This window comes from Moschus berezovskii, chromosome 24 (genome assembly GCF_049115385.1).
Source record: "Moschus berezovskii isolate FMDL1 chromosome 24, NW_MosBer_1.0, whole genome shotgun sequence".
In the NCBI taxonomy this organism is placed as follows: domain Eukaryota; kingdom Metazoa; phylum Chordata; class Mammalia; order Artiodactyla; family Moschidae; genus Moschus; species Moschus berezovskii.
The window spans coordinates 53,581,056-53,597,234 of NC_142483.1; the positions used below are offsets into that span (position 1 = coordinate 53,581,056).

General features: G+C 43.1%; 1 protein-coding gene across 2 annotated transcripts in view; it reads right to left on the bottom strand.

Moving 5' to 3' along the window:
• The window catches only part of PDCD6IP (programmed cell death 6 interacting protein), a 69,915-nt gene extending 55,065 nt beyond the window's left edge, over positions 1-14,850 (bottom strand). For both annotated transcript variants that reach the window (XM_055414696.2, XM_055414695.2), the window contains exon 1: positions 14,494-14,850. In XM_055414696.2, coding sequence (XP_055270671.1) covers positions 14,494-14,702 — 209 coding nt within the window. In that variant the 5' untranslated portion in view covers positions 14,703-14,850. The remainder of the gene's footprint in view (positions 1-14,493) is intronic.
• Between the last annotated feature and the right edge of the window lie 1,329 nt (positions 14,851-16,179).

The window sequence follows — 16,179 nt, forward strand, 5'->3', positions numbered from 1 at the left end:
AAAGTCTTTAATCCATTTTGAATTTATTTTTGTTCATGGTATGAGAAGTAGTCCAGTTTTCCCAACACCATTTACTTTAGAAGCTGTCTTTTTCCTACTGTATAGGAGATTAGGCGCACAAATGTCTAATAGAAAATAAATGAGCCACAGACATGGAATGTACAGTGTGGGGAATGTGGTCAATAATTATGTGCTATCTTTGTATGGTGACGAATGGCATCTAAACATACTGGGAAATACTGAATCACTATGCTGTGTGACAGAAACTAACACAGTGTTGTGGGTCAATTCTACTTCAAAAACACACACACACACAGAAAAAGAGATCCAATTCTCAGTTATGAGAGGTGGGGACTTGAGCAGAAGAAGAACAGGACAAAGGCAGTCAAACGGTACAAACTTCTAGTCATAAGGTAACTAAGTACTGATACCAGGGCTGTCAAACACAGTACGATACATATAATTAACATTGCTTTATATTATATATGAAAGTTGACAAGACAGTAAATCCTAAGTGCTCAGGAAAAAGATTTCTATTTCTTTAATTTTGTATCTATATAAGATGATGGAAATTCACTAAACTTACAGTTCTCACCAGTTCATGACTTAACGTCAAATCCTTAGGCTTACTACACCTTAAACTCACAGAGCTAAGTGTCAATTACATCTCCATAAATCAAGAAGAAAAGCAAACGATAAAAAATAATCCATCAATATAAAAACCAGTCAAAACCTAAAATTCAGTTCAGTTCAGTTCAGTCGCTCAGTCGTGTCCGACTCTCCGCGACCCCATGAATCACAGCACGCCAGGCCTCCCTGTCCATCACCAACTCCCGGAGTTCACTCAAACTCATGTCCACAGAGTCGGTGATGCCATCCAGCCATCTCATTCTCTGTCTTCCCCTTCTCCTCCCGCCCCCAACTTTTCCTGCCATCAGTCTTTTCCAGTGAGTCAACTCGTCACATGAGGTGGCCAAAGTATTGCAGTTTCAGCTTTAGCTACAACTGGTTTAAGAGTATACTTAAAATTATGCATGCTTACTTTGAGTGGCCCACAAATTAGATTTCAATCAGCCATTTTAAAATTAATTAACATGGTCTTTTAATGTGTAAACCTGTAGCTAAAATGCATGCAATGAAAAAACTATTAACAAAAAACTCTTAGCACCAAAGAAAAATATTTGTCTACTATTATTGGCTAAAAGCAAACTAACCTCTGCCTAGGTAACCAATGCATTTCTTAAAATACTATTTCTTATTAAGGTAACTGTTTACATCCACTGAACAAATTAACACCTCTGGTAAACTACTGATTAAAAACAGGTTTACCAGCTTTCAAAAGTGATTTCAGTATGTGCGCCCTGTCCATTTCCACCAGTGCTACACAGTTTGTCAACGTTTCCCCTCTCCCCTGAAAGCAACAAATCCACAAGCTCCCCAGCCAGTCACCCCATCTCTTCTCATTCTCTTCAACCTGTTCTCCACACAGCCGCCAGAACGACCATGAAATGTGACACAGCCCTCCCCTATCACACTGACCTTTGAGCTAGCAAGGTGGGAGTTAGGGGGTGTCCAAGGCCAAGCTTCTAACTGGCCTCTAATCTTTCTTCCTCCCCTCATCACCTCCCTGCCCATCCCCTCCCACCACTGATTGCAATTGTTATTTCTGAAGCCTAGTTTTCAGGAGGGGTGGGAGCAGACAGGACAAGTCAGAGATCAAGTATGGCTGCCATGGCTACCAGTTTGGTTACAAACAGGAAGAACAGAACAATTAAATCAATACACTGAAGATAATGGGAGTCAGGTTTCTAACTGCCTTGGGAAAAAAGAGTTACAAATATGGGATGGACAGCTAGAAGAAACTGGCTTTGGACTGGAACTGGAGGTATCAGTGTGAACTCATTTTTAACACAGTGTAATATAGATACAAAAAGTGGTATAAACTGTGTGTGTTTCCTAAATGTATATGCTGAGATGTTCTAGCAACAATAATACTAAGTAGCAATAAGCACACCTAGAGTCCAGATAAATAATGCTCTGCATTAAAGGGAGCCAGTGTTGGGACTTCCCTGGTGGGCCAGTGTTTAGGTCTCTGCAATAAACTGCAGGGGGCACGGGTTCCATCCCTGGTCCGGGAACTAAGATCCCATAAGCTGTGTGGTAGAGCCAATAAATAAATGAATTAATTAATAATTAATAAATAAACAGAGCCAGTGCTCCTTAGAGAAATGCTGACTCCACCGCTGAGAATGAGAAAACTCAAGTCAAGCCTAAACATCCAGCTACACCAGAAAATTAAGGAAGTACTTAAAACATGAGAAGGAAATGTCAAAAGTACACAGGAATTAGCTGAAAGCAGCTCCCACTAGCCAAGTCCAGAATAATTCAAATAAACAGCAAATCATACTCCACTGAGGAAAATAAGATCATTCTAAAGTAAACAAAACAAACAAGTTAACAGGGAAACTCTACCCTAATAAACAATGCCAACTAATGAATCTAGAAGAAACAATGAAGTGAGCAAAGTCACGATGTGGCCCCTTTCATAATATAATATCTGATTCAGGTAAAATCATTAACAGAAACTAAAACATAAGTTTGATAGAAACAGGATATTACAAAATCTCAAAGTATCTCCCCACAATGTACTTACTACTTAGTATAACTTATTAACTGAAAGGTCAAAAAATTTGGCAGACGCCATCTTAACAAAGTGATAAATATCAAACATTACCAGCAATGGGACAAACCAACCTCATGCTTTTCTCAATGTGCATTAAAAAGAACACAGCATCACTTGGGTTGGTACTACAGCCCCAAGATGCATAAAATCCAAGAAAATAAGAGGCAAGCCCTTTTACTAAGGGACATTCTACAAAGTAAGCAGACTGTACTACTCTTCAAAAATGCCAACGTTTTGAAAAACAAGGAAAAACTGATGAACTGTTCCATATTGAAGGAGACTAAAAAGGCAGTTAAATGCAAGATCTGGGATTAGATATTGGACTTGTAAACATTAATGGGAAAGTCAGCAAAATCTGAATGAGTACAACAGATTAAATGGTAATATTTCATCAAGGTCAATTTCCTGACTCTGAAAGTTGTACTGCGGTTATGTAGGAGAGTATTCTTGGATTCCCACTATACTTATAATTCCATCCAAAAATTGTGACATCAATCATTACCCAATTTTCCAGCCTCAACTAAGAATATTCACTACATACTGTAGGCATTAAGATTCTGTGCTCTCTCCTGGCTCAGGGCATTCACCCATTTTTTTTCCCCTTCACCCGGAAACTTTCCCATCACAATTTCCCATTTTTCTAGTCCTCATTCTACTTTTTCAACAAAGACATACTAATGGTTTGCATGCATGCTCAGTCGCTTGAGTCATATCCGACTCTTTGCAACCCTATAGACTCTAACCTGCCAGACTCCTCTGTCCGTGGGATTTCCCAGGCAACTGGATTGCCATGCCCTCCCTCCAGGGGATCTTCCCAACCCAGGGATCGAACCCGAGTCTCTTATGACACCTGCATTGGCATTCAGATTCTTTACCACTAGCACTACTACCCGAGCCTCTTATGACACCTGCATTGGCATTCAGATTCTTTACCACTAGCACTACCTGGGAAGCCCATACTAACAGTCTGCTATGCACCAAACACAATTCTACAACATAAGAATTCAGCAGTACATAAATATTAAAAAATCTTCACCCTTGTAAAGCTTACTTTTAGAGGTGGAGGCAAAACAAAATTAAGTAAAAATGCAGAACAGGAGACAGTGCTAAATGCAACAGGAGAAATAAAGAGATGAGAGGGATAAGGTCATGTGTATGGGATGACACGAGAAAGCTACTGTTTTTTATTTTTAATAACATGGTCATTGGACTACATAAAAGTAAAACAAAACAAAAAAATTAAATGTCATGTATAATAGAGAGGGCAAGAAGGAAGTGATGGGATGTGGAGAAAAGTATCACCAGTCAAGGGCAGAACAACTGCCAGGACTCCGAGACAAACGTATGCCTGAAAATACCTCTGCACAATGAGGAGGATATGGCTGGAGAGCAAGCACAGGAGAAAGCAGCAGGAGATGAAATCAAGGAAGTAACGACGCCTCAAGTGCAATCTGTAAGACGTGTGGCTTCTACTACTGAGTAAGAGGAGGAAACACCAAAGGGTTTGGACAAGAGGAACACGAGCTAATCTATTTTCAGAGTCAACCCAGAGGCTCTGTAGAAACTGACTCACAGGTGTGCAAAGGGCAGAAGTCCAGAGAAGTCAGAAAGCTCCTACACTGAGCCAGTCAGGAGGTGATGCACGGGGGTGGCAGAAGCAACAGCGGCAGTCAGTGTCATGCCTTTTCTAAATGCCTCTCCATCTACAATCTCTTAGGGCCCGGAATTTTCCCTTCACAACTTACCACAGTCAGTTATGTATTAATCCGTTCTATACTCCCTGAGAGCAGGAACTGGGTCTTATTTGCTAAGCTTCATTGCTAGCTCCAAACAAATGAATAAGCAAAATGCAAAGTTTTCAAAAAGCAACTTTTTTATCTCTGAAAAGTAAAACCTGAGATTCTGTTTTGAGAACAAACAGGAACTACTAAAGAATGTGTCCATAAAGAGAGACAAGCAAGAACAGACTCTGAGGCCACAGAGCCCCTAAGGGCAAGGGGGGGCAACAGGGCTACAGGGCAGGGATCCCCACATTTTGTCTTTGGGCTTCCCAGGTGGCTCAGCGGTAAAGAATCCACCTGCCAGTGCAAGAGACGTGAGTTCGATCCCTGAGTAGGGAAGATCCCATGGAGGAGGACATGGCAACCCTCTCAGGTATTCTTGCCTGGAGAATTCCACAGAGAGAGGAGCGTGGCGGGCTGCAGTCCACGGGGTTGCAAAGAGTTGGACATGACTGAGCACATCCTAGGCCTTGCCAGAAAAAAGGCAAAAATCAAGGATAATATGCAGGTACCTGTTACAACATAACAAAAGAGAAAACATCTGCCCTGCCCTGTACCCTTTCTACCTGGCTGGGCCACCTCAGATGAAGGGAACTCTAGGGACAGTTACCAAACTACCACCAGCTGAAGGTCTCCGAAGGAAGAGTATTTGGTCAGGCGGTGAGAAGCCCACGAGATGGAGGTGGGTAGTAGTCAATGCAGTCAGTTTCGCTCTCTGCCCCAGTGACACTCAAATTCTGGCACGCCTTCCTCCCTTGCCAGAGAGTACAGCCATCTCAACCTGGACAGCTGGCAAGAGATAAGGCAACTTGCTGAGTCACCAATTCCTGGTTCGAGATTACATCAGCCACTGCCAAGCAGAACACCCAGTGTGTAGTGACACCTAAGCAAGTCCTGGGCAGCAGCGAGGCCTGGCTACCAGCCAGGGAGGCGGACACTGAAAATAAAAGGGAGGATGGGTCAGAGGGGAGCACCCCAGCCAGCTCTCCAAGGCACCTAGTACCAACCCGCTAGAGAGTCCCCAGACCATACAAAAGCAGGCAGCTGGCCAGGCCTTCGTTTGCTGACCTCTGCTCTGAACAGGAAGGAAGTAGGAGGAGACGAAAATACTCGCTCTGCAAATGAATCAAGGAAAAGAAAGGCTATACAGAACGTACCAAATTTTTTTATATTTATCCTATTTACTCCAAAGCTTTTGGGGTTAACTCTCAAAATTTTACTTGTTGTGGGGTAACAGTACATTTATATCCTACATTTAAATGCCTAAAAGCTACGAGATGGATTTCTCAAAGTAAAATAAGTGTCTTAGGACAGGTTGGCTTCCTTTGTGGTTGAGATGGTAAAGAATCTGCCTGCAATACAGGAGACCCAGGTTCGATCCTTGGGTGGGGAAGATCCCCTGGAAAAGGAAATGACAATCCACTCCAGTTTTCTTGTTTAGAAAATTCCATGGACAGAGGAGCCTGGCAAGATAAAGTCCATGGTGTCACAGACAGTGACATGACTCTGACTTGAATCAGGAACTGGTGACTCAGAAAGTTGCCTTATCTCCTACCAGCTGTCCAGGTTGAGATGGCTGGACTCTCTGGCAAGGGAGGAAGGGCTTCCCTGGTGGCTCAGCTGGTAAAGAATCCACCTGTAATGCAGGAGACCTGGGTTCGATCCCTGGGTTGGGGAGATTCCCCTGGAGACCTACCCACTTCAGTATTCTGACGTGGAGAATTCCATGGACTGTATAGTCCATGGGGTCACAAAGACTCGGACATGACTGAGCAACTTTCACTTTAGGATAGGTTATATAACATGAAATATAAGTATGAAAAAATGAAACATAAGTACAGCAGTCACTGGAAATCATTAATACCTGATTTCATAGTATGGAGCAAACTCCACAAAGAAACTAACTCTTTTCAAAAGAAAGGAGACACTGCTAAAAACAGGTTCAGTTCAGTTGCTGTTGTATCCAACTCTTTGGGACCCCAAGGAATGCAGCAGGCCAGGCTTCCCTGTCCATCACCAAAGCCCAGAGCTTACTCAAACTCATGTCCATTGACTCGGTGATACTATCCAATCATCTCATCCTCTGTTGTCCCCTTCTCCTCCAGCCTTCAATCTTTCCCAGCATCAGGGTCTTTTCCAATGAGTCAGTTCTTCGTATCAGGTGGCCAAAGTATTGGAGTTTCAGCTTCAACATCAGTCCTTCAAATGAATATTCAGAACTGATTTCCTTTAGGATGGACTGGTTGGATCTCCTTGCTGTCCAAGGGACTCTCTAGAGTCTTCTCCAACAGCACAGTTCAAAAGCATCAATTCTTCGGCACTCAGCTTTCTTTATAGTCCAACTCTCACATCCATACATGACTACTGGAAAAACCATAGCTTTGACTAGATGCACCTATGTTGGCAAGGTAATGTCACTGCTTTTTAATATGTTGTCTAGGTTGGTCATAACTTTTCTTCCAAGGTGCAAGTGTCTTTTAATGTCATGGCTGCAGTCACCATCTGCAGTGATTTGGGAGCCCCAAAAAATAAAATCTCTGTTTCCATTGTTTCCCCATCTATTTGCCATGAAGTGATGGGACTGGATGCCATGATCTTAGTTTTCTGAATGCTGAGTTTCAAGCCAACTTTTTCACTCTCCCCTTTCACTTTCATCAAGAGGCTGTTTAGTTCTTCACTTTCTGCCATAAGGGTGGTGTCATCTGCATATCTGAGGTTATTGATATTTCTCCCAGCAATCTTGATTCCAGCTTGTGCTTCTTCCAGCCCAGCATTCCTCATGATGTACTCTGCATATAAGTTAAATAAGCAGGATGACAATATACAACCTTGATGTACTCCTTTCCTGATCTGGAACCAGTCTGCTGTTCCATGTCTGGTTCTAACTGTTGCTTCTTGACCTGCATACAGATTTTTCAGGAGGGAGGTAACGTGGTCTGGTATTCCCATCTCTTTAAGAATTTTCCACAGTTTGTTGTGATCCACACAGTCAAAGGTTTTGGTGTAGTCAATAATGTAGAAGTACATGTTTTTTTGGAATTCCTTTGCTTCTTCTATGATCCAACAGATGTTGGCAATTTGATCTCTGGTTCCTCTGCCTTTTCTAAATCCAACTTGAACATCTGGAAGTTCTTAGTTCACATATCGTTGGAGTCTCATTTGGAGAATTTTGAGTGTTACTTTGCAAGCGTGTGAGATGATTGCAAGTATGTGTTAGTTTGAGCATTTTTTGACATTGCCTTCCTTTGGGATTGGAATGAAAACTGACCTTTTCCAGTTCTGTGGCCACTGCTGAGTTTTCCAAATTTGCTGACATATTGAGTGCAGCACTTTCACAGCGTCATCTTTTAGGATATGAGATTACTCATTAGTATATGAAATTACCCAGCCTATCAAAAACTAACCACGCTACATTTTGCGGCACTTGCTCTCTTCAAAGGCCTACACTCTGTCTGTGGAGTGTGCTTCTCTCTGAATCCAAGAAAATCCATTTCTTACCTGTCACTTTGTCTCTCACTGTATTTTTTCTGCAATGACACATCAAGAATCTCAACTTCACTAGGCACTGAAACCAGGCAGTGTGGATTTTGGCTGGGTTCGAGGCCCAGCACATGGGTTCTAGTCCCAGCCTGAGATAAATGGTTTCAGACACACAGCACATGTTGGAAAAACAGGAGCTACAGATTCTTATTTTGCAAACGTGCAGAAGTGTTTTTTACAGTCTCCAGTACTTTAAAAACTCAATAGCTCTACAGCAAATATCTAAGAACTCAACTTTTTAAATCTCATGGGGATTAAAAAAAAATAGCAAATGAGTATATATCTTTTAATATACCAAAGATAAAACAAATTTCCATTCAGTTCAATTCAGTCGCTCCGTCGTGTCCGACTCTGCGACCCCATGGACTTCAGCACACCAGGCCTCCCTGTCCATCACCAACTCCCAGAGTTTACTCAAACTCATGTCCGTTGAGTCGGTGATGCCATCCAACCATCTCATCTGTTATCCCCTTCTCCTCCTGCCTTCATCAGGGTCTTTTCAAACAAGTCAGCTCTTCGCATCAGGTGGCCAAAGTATTGGAGTTTCAGCTTCAACATCAGTTGTTCCAATGAACACCCAGGACTGATCTCCTTTAGGATGGACTGGCTGAATCTCCTTGCAGTCCAAGGGACTCTTAAGAGTCTTCTCCAAAAATTCTAATTAAAAAAAAAATTTTAGGGGGATGGTATGGAGACCAAGAACAACCAATCCACATTAGGAAAGTGACACTGCAGCACAAACTCACGTAAGCCATCCAGTTCCAGTCAGTACTAGGGCTGGGCAACTCCAAGCCCACCAACCAGAGACAGGAGACCAGAGAGCTGGACACCTTATTTTCACACTTCCTTCTTTGCCCAATCTATCTCATGAAGAATCACTCACAGAAGGAGTGCTGCAGTAGAGTATGGCAGCAAATTCCCTCCAGGATTACAAAAAATGAAGACAGTCCTGATAAGTCATTTTATTTATCAAACAAAGATTTTAACTCTTCCTATTAAATTTATGTTTATTCATTTATGTAGAATAAATAACATTAACTCAGCCAAACTCAGGTCTGGCAACTACAGGTACTCCTTGAGATCAAAGGTCAAGTATTATTTATCTTTATATCCACCATACTCTATTTGATTAACAAATTGTAGCAGCAGCAGCAGCAGCAATGTCACTAGGGCTAATATTATCTCAATATCTTCACCACCAATCAGAATGAAAGCAACAGCTGAGAAGTTAAATGGAACAGCAATATTTTCTTTCTTGATTTATAAAACACTAGTGCTTGGGAAAATTTCCAGAAATTATGAAACTAGTTCCATCAACTTTATTTTACAAAGAAAAAGACAGTACTATAATGCAGCAAACTACTATTAACCCACAAAAAAGTGACACACAAATTTAGAAATTTTACAAAATCTATATAAAAGACTCACATTAAAGAAAACTAAAATAACAAATTATTAAGAAAATGTCAACAAGAATACTGCATACCAAAACCAGCTTGATGCAACTGAAAGCAGATTCAGAAAAAACATATAGTCCTAAAACAGATGTATTAGAAAAACAAAAAAAGATGAGAAGTTAATCATTCCATACAAAAAGAAACAAATGAATGACAGCAGAAAACCAAAAAATTAAGCAGACGTGGTTAAAAAAAAAAAAGATGGCTCTGAACTTTCAAGAGATCTGACTGGGGGGTGGGGGGTAATCATATGCAACATCAGAAATAAGAAAAGAATTGTAACAATATATTCTGAGGAGAATAAAACACTTTTCAGGATTTCATTACTCTTTAAAACTGAGCTTCCACTGCAGAGGGTGAGGGTTGATCCCCGTTTGGGGAACTAAGATCCCACATGACAGGAGGCAAGACCAAAAAAAAAAAAATTGTAAGGACTTTTGTGTGACAAAAGATACCATAAACGTAAGAGACAAAAGCCAGATTTAAAGATGATATTTGTACTATAAATAATAGAAAAAGGATAAACTGCCAGAAAATGTACACAACTCTTAAAAATCAGTAAGGAAAACACACTGTAGAAAATGGGCCAAAAAAAAGGACATGCAATTTACAGAAAAAGAAAGTGGCCAGCCAGCAAACAGAAAATGCTGGACCTAAGAGATATCAAGGCAATGCAACCTAAAACTGAGTATCATTTCCAACCCATCAATTCAGCAAAAAGCAACTTATTTAAATTATTAATCAGTGAGTATTCCTGAAGATTTGGAGGGAAAAAAATTACTTGCCAAGGAGACTACATATTGATATAAACACAGAAGAAAGCTGAAAATGCAAATATCCTATTTGTTAAACAAAGAGAACTGAATAAACAACCTTCTCTGCTCCCTCTCTCAAACTTCCACTGGAAAGGCAATAAAAATTAAAAAGATGTAACTGCACTAGGACAAAAAGAATGGGAAAGGGCACAACAGCATACAAGAAGTTCCAATGAAATTTTCTAAAAGGTGAAAGAACAGTGAATAAATGAAGCAGAAAAAGCTGAAAATCTAACTACCTAGAGAGAAAGCAGGCAAATTGTGCAAAGAAGCCAGACAGGAAACTTGAGGGGACTTCCTTGGTGGCCCAGTGGTTAAGACTTTGCTCCACTGTAGGGGATGTGGGTTCCATCCCTGGTCATTTGAAGATCTTTGGAAGAAATCTTGAGGCTCCCAGACTCTCCTCTATGAGGATAGGCTCACCCTCAGGAAAATGTTCAGGACAGCAAGCACAGCTCAGTGGGGCACTGAGCACAGCTAGGTGAGGACAAAGGAACTGAGAGCCTATTGAAAGTGAAGTCAAAGTGTTAGCTTCTCAAACGTGTTCTCTTAGGTCCTCTATCCATGGGATTCTCCAGGCAAGAATACTGGAGTGGGTTGCCATTCCCTTCTCCAGGGGATCTTCCTGACCCACAGACTGAACCCAGGTCTCCCATATTGCAGGCAGATTCTTTACCGGCTAAGCCACCAGAGAGCCTATTGATGGTGCTAACCACCTACATTATTACCTCTCCTTCCTTCCTAAGAAAGTCACATATTTTAGCTGGGTATATGCAAGCCCTTAATAAAAATTCCTTTACCTCTCCTACCCTTCTGAGATGTGGACATACATAATGGCTAATAAGATATGAGCAGGGTGTTGTGGGGCAGTTTTCAGGTAACATCCTAAAGGCTGAGCCTTCTGCCTCCCCCCTCCCTCCCTCCATTCTCTTGTCTAAAAGTTGAGTATAACTGCTATCTGGACCCTGGGAACAAGGACTCTAGCTTTTACAGAGCAGGGAGCTGAAAGGAGCCTGAGCCTGGTGAATTTCACAGCACCATCCCTATGCTGTGCTGTACTTAGTCCTTCAGTCATGTCTGACTCTTTGTGACCCCACGGACTGTAGCCTGACAGGTTCTTCTGTTCTTGGGGATTCTCCAGCCAAGAATCCTGGAGTAGTGCCCTCCTCCACGGGATCGTCCCAACCCAGGAATCAAAACCTAGTCTCCTGCATTGCAGGTGGATTCAGTACAGTCTGAGCCACAAGGGAAGCCCAAGGATACTGGAGTGGGTATCCGATCCCTTCTCCAGGGGATCTTCCTGCCCCATGAATCAAACCGGGGTCTCCTGAATTGCTGAGCTACCCGGGAAGCCCATACCATCCCTAAGCTATCTAAACTACCCCTCTACCAACTTTTTACACAAGACTAAAATCATAATTTAACTCACTGATAATCTGAAATATCCTACATACAGCTAAATTCAACCATCATACAGCAACACTGGAGAAGGAAATGGTATCCCACTCCAGTATTCTTGCCTGGAAAATTCCATGGACCGAGAAGCCTAGTAGGCTACAGGCCATGGGGTCGCAAAGAGTCGCACACGACTAAGTGACTTCACTTCACAGCAACAAAGATGATATAAAGCTAAAATAGGCTGACACAGAAAACTCCATACATGAATGCTGCTCACCCTCCATTTTTTTGATCAAATTTCAGAAAGCTGCCAACCAGGCTTTTTCATGGAAGGAGACTGTAAGCTTTCTCTACAAAGAAATTAATCACCACAAAAGACTGGTATAAGCTGGTTATCTGGAGCTTCCCTGCCCAAAAAACCATCCCATCTGATCACCTAGTGTAAGATTCAATAGTTACTGAGGCACTCCTAACCAATTTGTAAAGTCACTTTACAAAGGATAACATTCACTTTTAATATTACAACACATAAACGTGTATTTCAGGAAATTTTAAGAGTTTGTCTAAAAACAAAATGGCAAGTCCATCACTGGCCTATATATGTAGAGCTGTGTGCCAGTACTTACCAAGCTAGTTTCTATTCTTTTTAGGAATTAACTTAAATCTTCTTTTTCAGAAAGTTCATTAAGTTAAAATATGTAAACTAATGCTCAGTTTATACAATTATCGAAATGTAATTATTAAAAGTAAAACATTCTGCATAATTGGATGAACCCCTCCCCATAACAGGATGCATACCAAAGATACTTTTGTACACACCTCCATTATAAAATATAATTCCGTTCCGTTCTGTTCAGTCGCTCAGTCGTGTCCGACTCTTTGCGACCCCATGGACTGTAGCCTACCAGGCTTCTCCGTCCATGGGATTCTCCAGGCAAGAATACTGGAGTGGGTTACCATCTCCTTCTCCAGGGGATCTTCCCAACCCAGGGATCGAACCCGGGTCTCCCGCATTGGAGGCAGACGATTTAACCTCTGAGCCACCAGGGAAGCCCATAAAATATAATACACTCTACTAATCAGCTTACCCTAACTCCACTCAAAAGTAAGAATGTGCTTACGTGAGGATAATGCAGTGACGACTAAAGAAACAGTTTCAAACAAACTATCTCTGCAAGAGCCCTAAAACCTAGGAACAGTTCTCACATTTACGCCTGGGAAACTACTAAAAGAATGCACAAATAAAAAAAAAAGTTTTAAACCTCACATTACCAGTATTCACTATCCCTTCTTGTCGATCAAGTCTCTGAAGACTCCACTGCTTCTTAAGTGTTGAGAGCAAACCTAATGCATTCTTGTTTTCATTATACCATGACTCATGCTTTTTAAATACTACTAGTGAAAAATCTTCACTGAACGCTACTCAGGTCTAGGTAAGAATTGCTTTGGAAATAGTCTTAAGTACGTTAATAAAAAGAATGTCTAAGTATTCATAGGTTAACTTTTCAAAAAGCTTATACTAAGTATCAAGCTAATGATCTTCGAAACCCAAGTCTTATCTTTTAAAATTTACCACCAAGGGGGTCGTAATCTATTCAGTATCCTCCTTCTGGAAAACTGACTCCATACTAATGCTACTTTAATCCATGCTGCACGGAGAAGTTAAACCAGCAGAGTGACTCAGAGGAGGGCGATTAGGCCATTGCCACCACTGCACATGGGCACAAGCCAATCCAATCAGAGGCTTCCGTGGACCTTTGCCAGGGCGCAGGAGAAAAGCACTCTTGGGTAAGATCCTGACTGTTAAGACCACCGGAATTACAGGAGAGCCAGTGGCCATCTCTCTGGATTACAGGAACAAAGCTCTCCCAAGAGGGAAACATCCTGGAGGCAGAATCATCTCCAGGAATGCCTAAAATTAAGGAAGCAATATTCATTGCCTTTTCAGTTAGTGAGTTTAACCTGAGCAGCTCCTACTTGCATCCTAATATAGCTGTTTTCCCTGTGAAATGAGTCTACAGGAAATGTGATCATTAAAAAGGTGGGCGAAAGAATTTTTTTTAACTATAAAGTGCTATAAAAATGTCCTGCCATCCTAACTGGAAAGTACTACAGAAGAAACTCTCATTAAATACATCCTGAGTTCAATAAACATTTACTAAGATAACAAATTTACTCCATTATGTGCATACCTGTTTGCGAACAAACTGATTAAAAGGAACCTATCTGGAACATTCTGTCAATCAAGTTTAAATTTTAAATAATGGCAGATCCTAACCAATGGAATTCTCCATCTGTCGTTAGGTTGCGATGAACTTAGGAAGAGGGTTCATTTCAAAGTGGACAGTATGGAGTAAGTAACAAACATGTGTTCTAGAGCCCCAATTCTGCCACTTCCCTCAATCAATTACCATTATGAAATTCCAACTTGCCCAACAAAGTTTTGCCGTGGTGCAAAAATGGAGGAAGGGAGGAGTCTCACAGACAGACCCCCCCCCCAAAAAAAAAAAAAAAGACAAGTGAAAAAAACTAGTTCTGGGTAAATGTGGCAAGAGAGATCGAATACGTGGTGGACCGTCCCTCCCAGGTGGCCGGTCGACCGGGCCCCGGAGGACCGCGGACCGCGGCGGGCAGCCAGGGGAAGCGGGTAGGGTCACCGGGGCCTGCAGCAGGAAGGAATGCAGACCACACCTACGCGCCGGGCCAAGCCGGGGTGGGGCGGGCTGCCCGGCCGCGCGTGTGAAGCAGTCAGGAAGGGCGGAGGGAGCAAGGCAAGCGGCCGGCCGCCGACCGCCTCCCGCACCCGGCCCCGGGCCCACCTCAGCAGCGTCTCGAGCGCGCCCTCGTGCTTGTCCAGCGGGCGGCCGAGCGCGGCGCGCCGCAGCTTGCTGAGCTCCTCCGCCGCGCGGCAGTACTGGGCCTGCTCCTCCCCGCCGCTCGGGTACGTCTGCTGGATGAACTTCACCAGCGGCTTGGCCAGGTCCACCTCCGAGGTCTTTTTCAGCTGTACTGAGATGAACGTCGCCATGGCGAGCGCCTCGGCCGCCCTTCGGGCCGAAGACACCACGGGACGGCGACGAGGGCCGAGGCGCGCGGAGTACCGGGCAGGCGGACGGGCGGACTGACGGGCTGACGGACGCGCGCTCCGCTGGCGTTTCGGGTCCGGCCACTTCCGGGAGCCCCGGCGCAGGCGCACTCGGCGCGCCGCCCGCGGTCACGTGAGGCAGTCGAGGAGCGGGCTGCTCACCTGGGCCACACGCGCCCCGGGCTGAACCTTGAGGTGGCAGTCTGCTCCACCTGTGGAATTTTCTCTTTCCTTCTACCGCTTCGGCAAATCGGCAGTTGGACCGAGCGCTTGCGTAAAAATAACTTCCTGCACTCAAACAATTTCCCAGGGAAGTACTCCCATTACTGGCACTGGCGCAAGTCTGCAGCCACCTGCCCAAGATCCTGGCTGCTTCAGGGTTATTGTGACCTATGGTGATTCATTAGGCGGGGTGCTGTGCACAGATGCTGTGTTCACAGTGAGTCGAACAGGCAAGGCCCCTGCTCTTGTGCAGCGTTCTGTCAGGTATGGACACAGATACTTAGGTGGACCAAAAGTATCTTGGGGGTCTTCCCAGGTGGCGCTAGTGGTAAAGAATCACCTGTCAATGCGAAAAAAGTATCTTGGTACAAAAAAGCAGGGTGCTTGGGATGTAGCGTATGAGGGTCCCTCCAACGAAGCTAGATTAAATAATTACAATTATTAAATAATTAGAGACAGCTTTTCTGAGGAAGTGAACTTTAAAAGACCTGCAGTTTGAGGCACTTCCCTGGTGGTCCGGTGGTTAAAGACTGCATGCTTCCACTACAGGGGGCTCAGGTTGGATGGAAGATGCCAAGCCAAGTGGCAAAAAAAAGTTAATAATAGTTATATAAATTATATTTAAAAAAAATAAAAGACCTGCAGTCTGATAAGATACTTGACGTTAGGAGGAAGGAAGAGAAGCGGAGAAAGTAGTGCATGGGGAGAGTCTCCCAGACTAAGGGGGAAAGGCCTTAGAAGACAAGCACTTCCACTTCCCGTGTTCAGGGAAAAATTTTAAAAAGCAAGTAGAGACTGGATGAAATGAAATTGAAAGAGTAAGGCATCAAATCTCTTAGACCATTGTAAGCCAAGTCGAAGAGTTGGCAATGTAGAATAAATAGGAAGCTATAAATGGCATTTAAGCAATGGTAACATGAGCCTGGTGGGCTTCCGTCTATGGGGTCACACAGAGTCGGACACGACTGAAGTGACTTAGCAGCAGCAGCAGCAACTGATACTGTTCATGTTTAAAAGACCACCCTGTGCATCAACCTCGTGGGGTATCGTATGAAGCATACAATATCATCATCTGTGATCTAGTCCAGTCAAAAATGTTTAACTTGACTCTGTCAGTTCTTTGCATCTAACACAATTTATGAGAAATGCAGGGGATAAAAGAGCAAACTAAATGATACCATACGAAGTAACCAAGCAA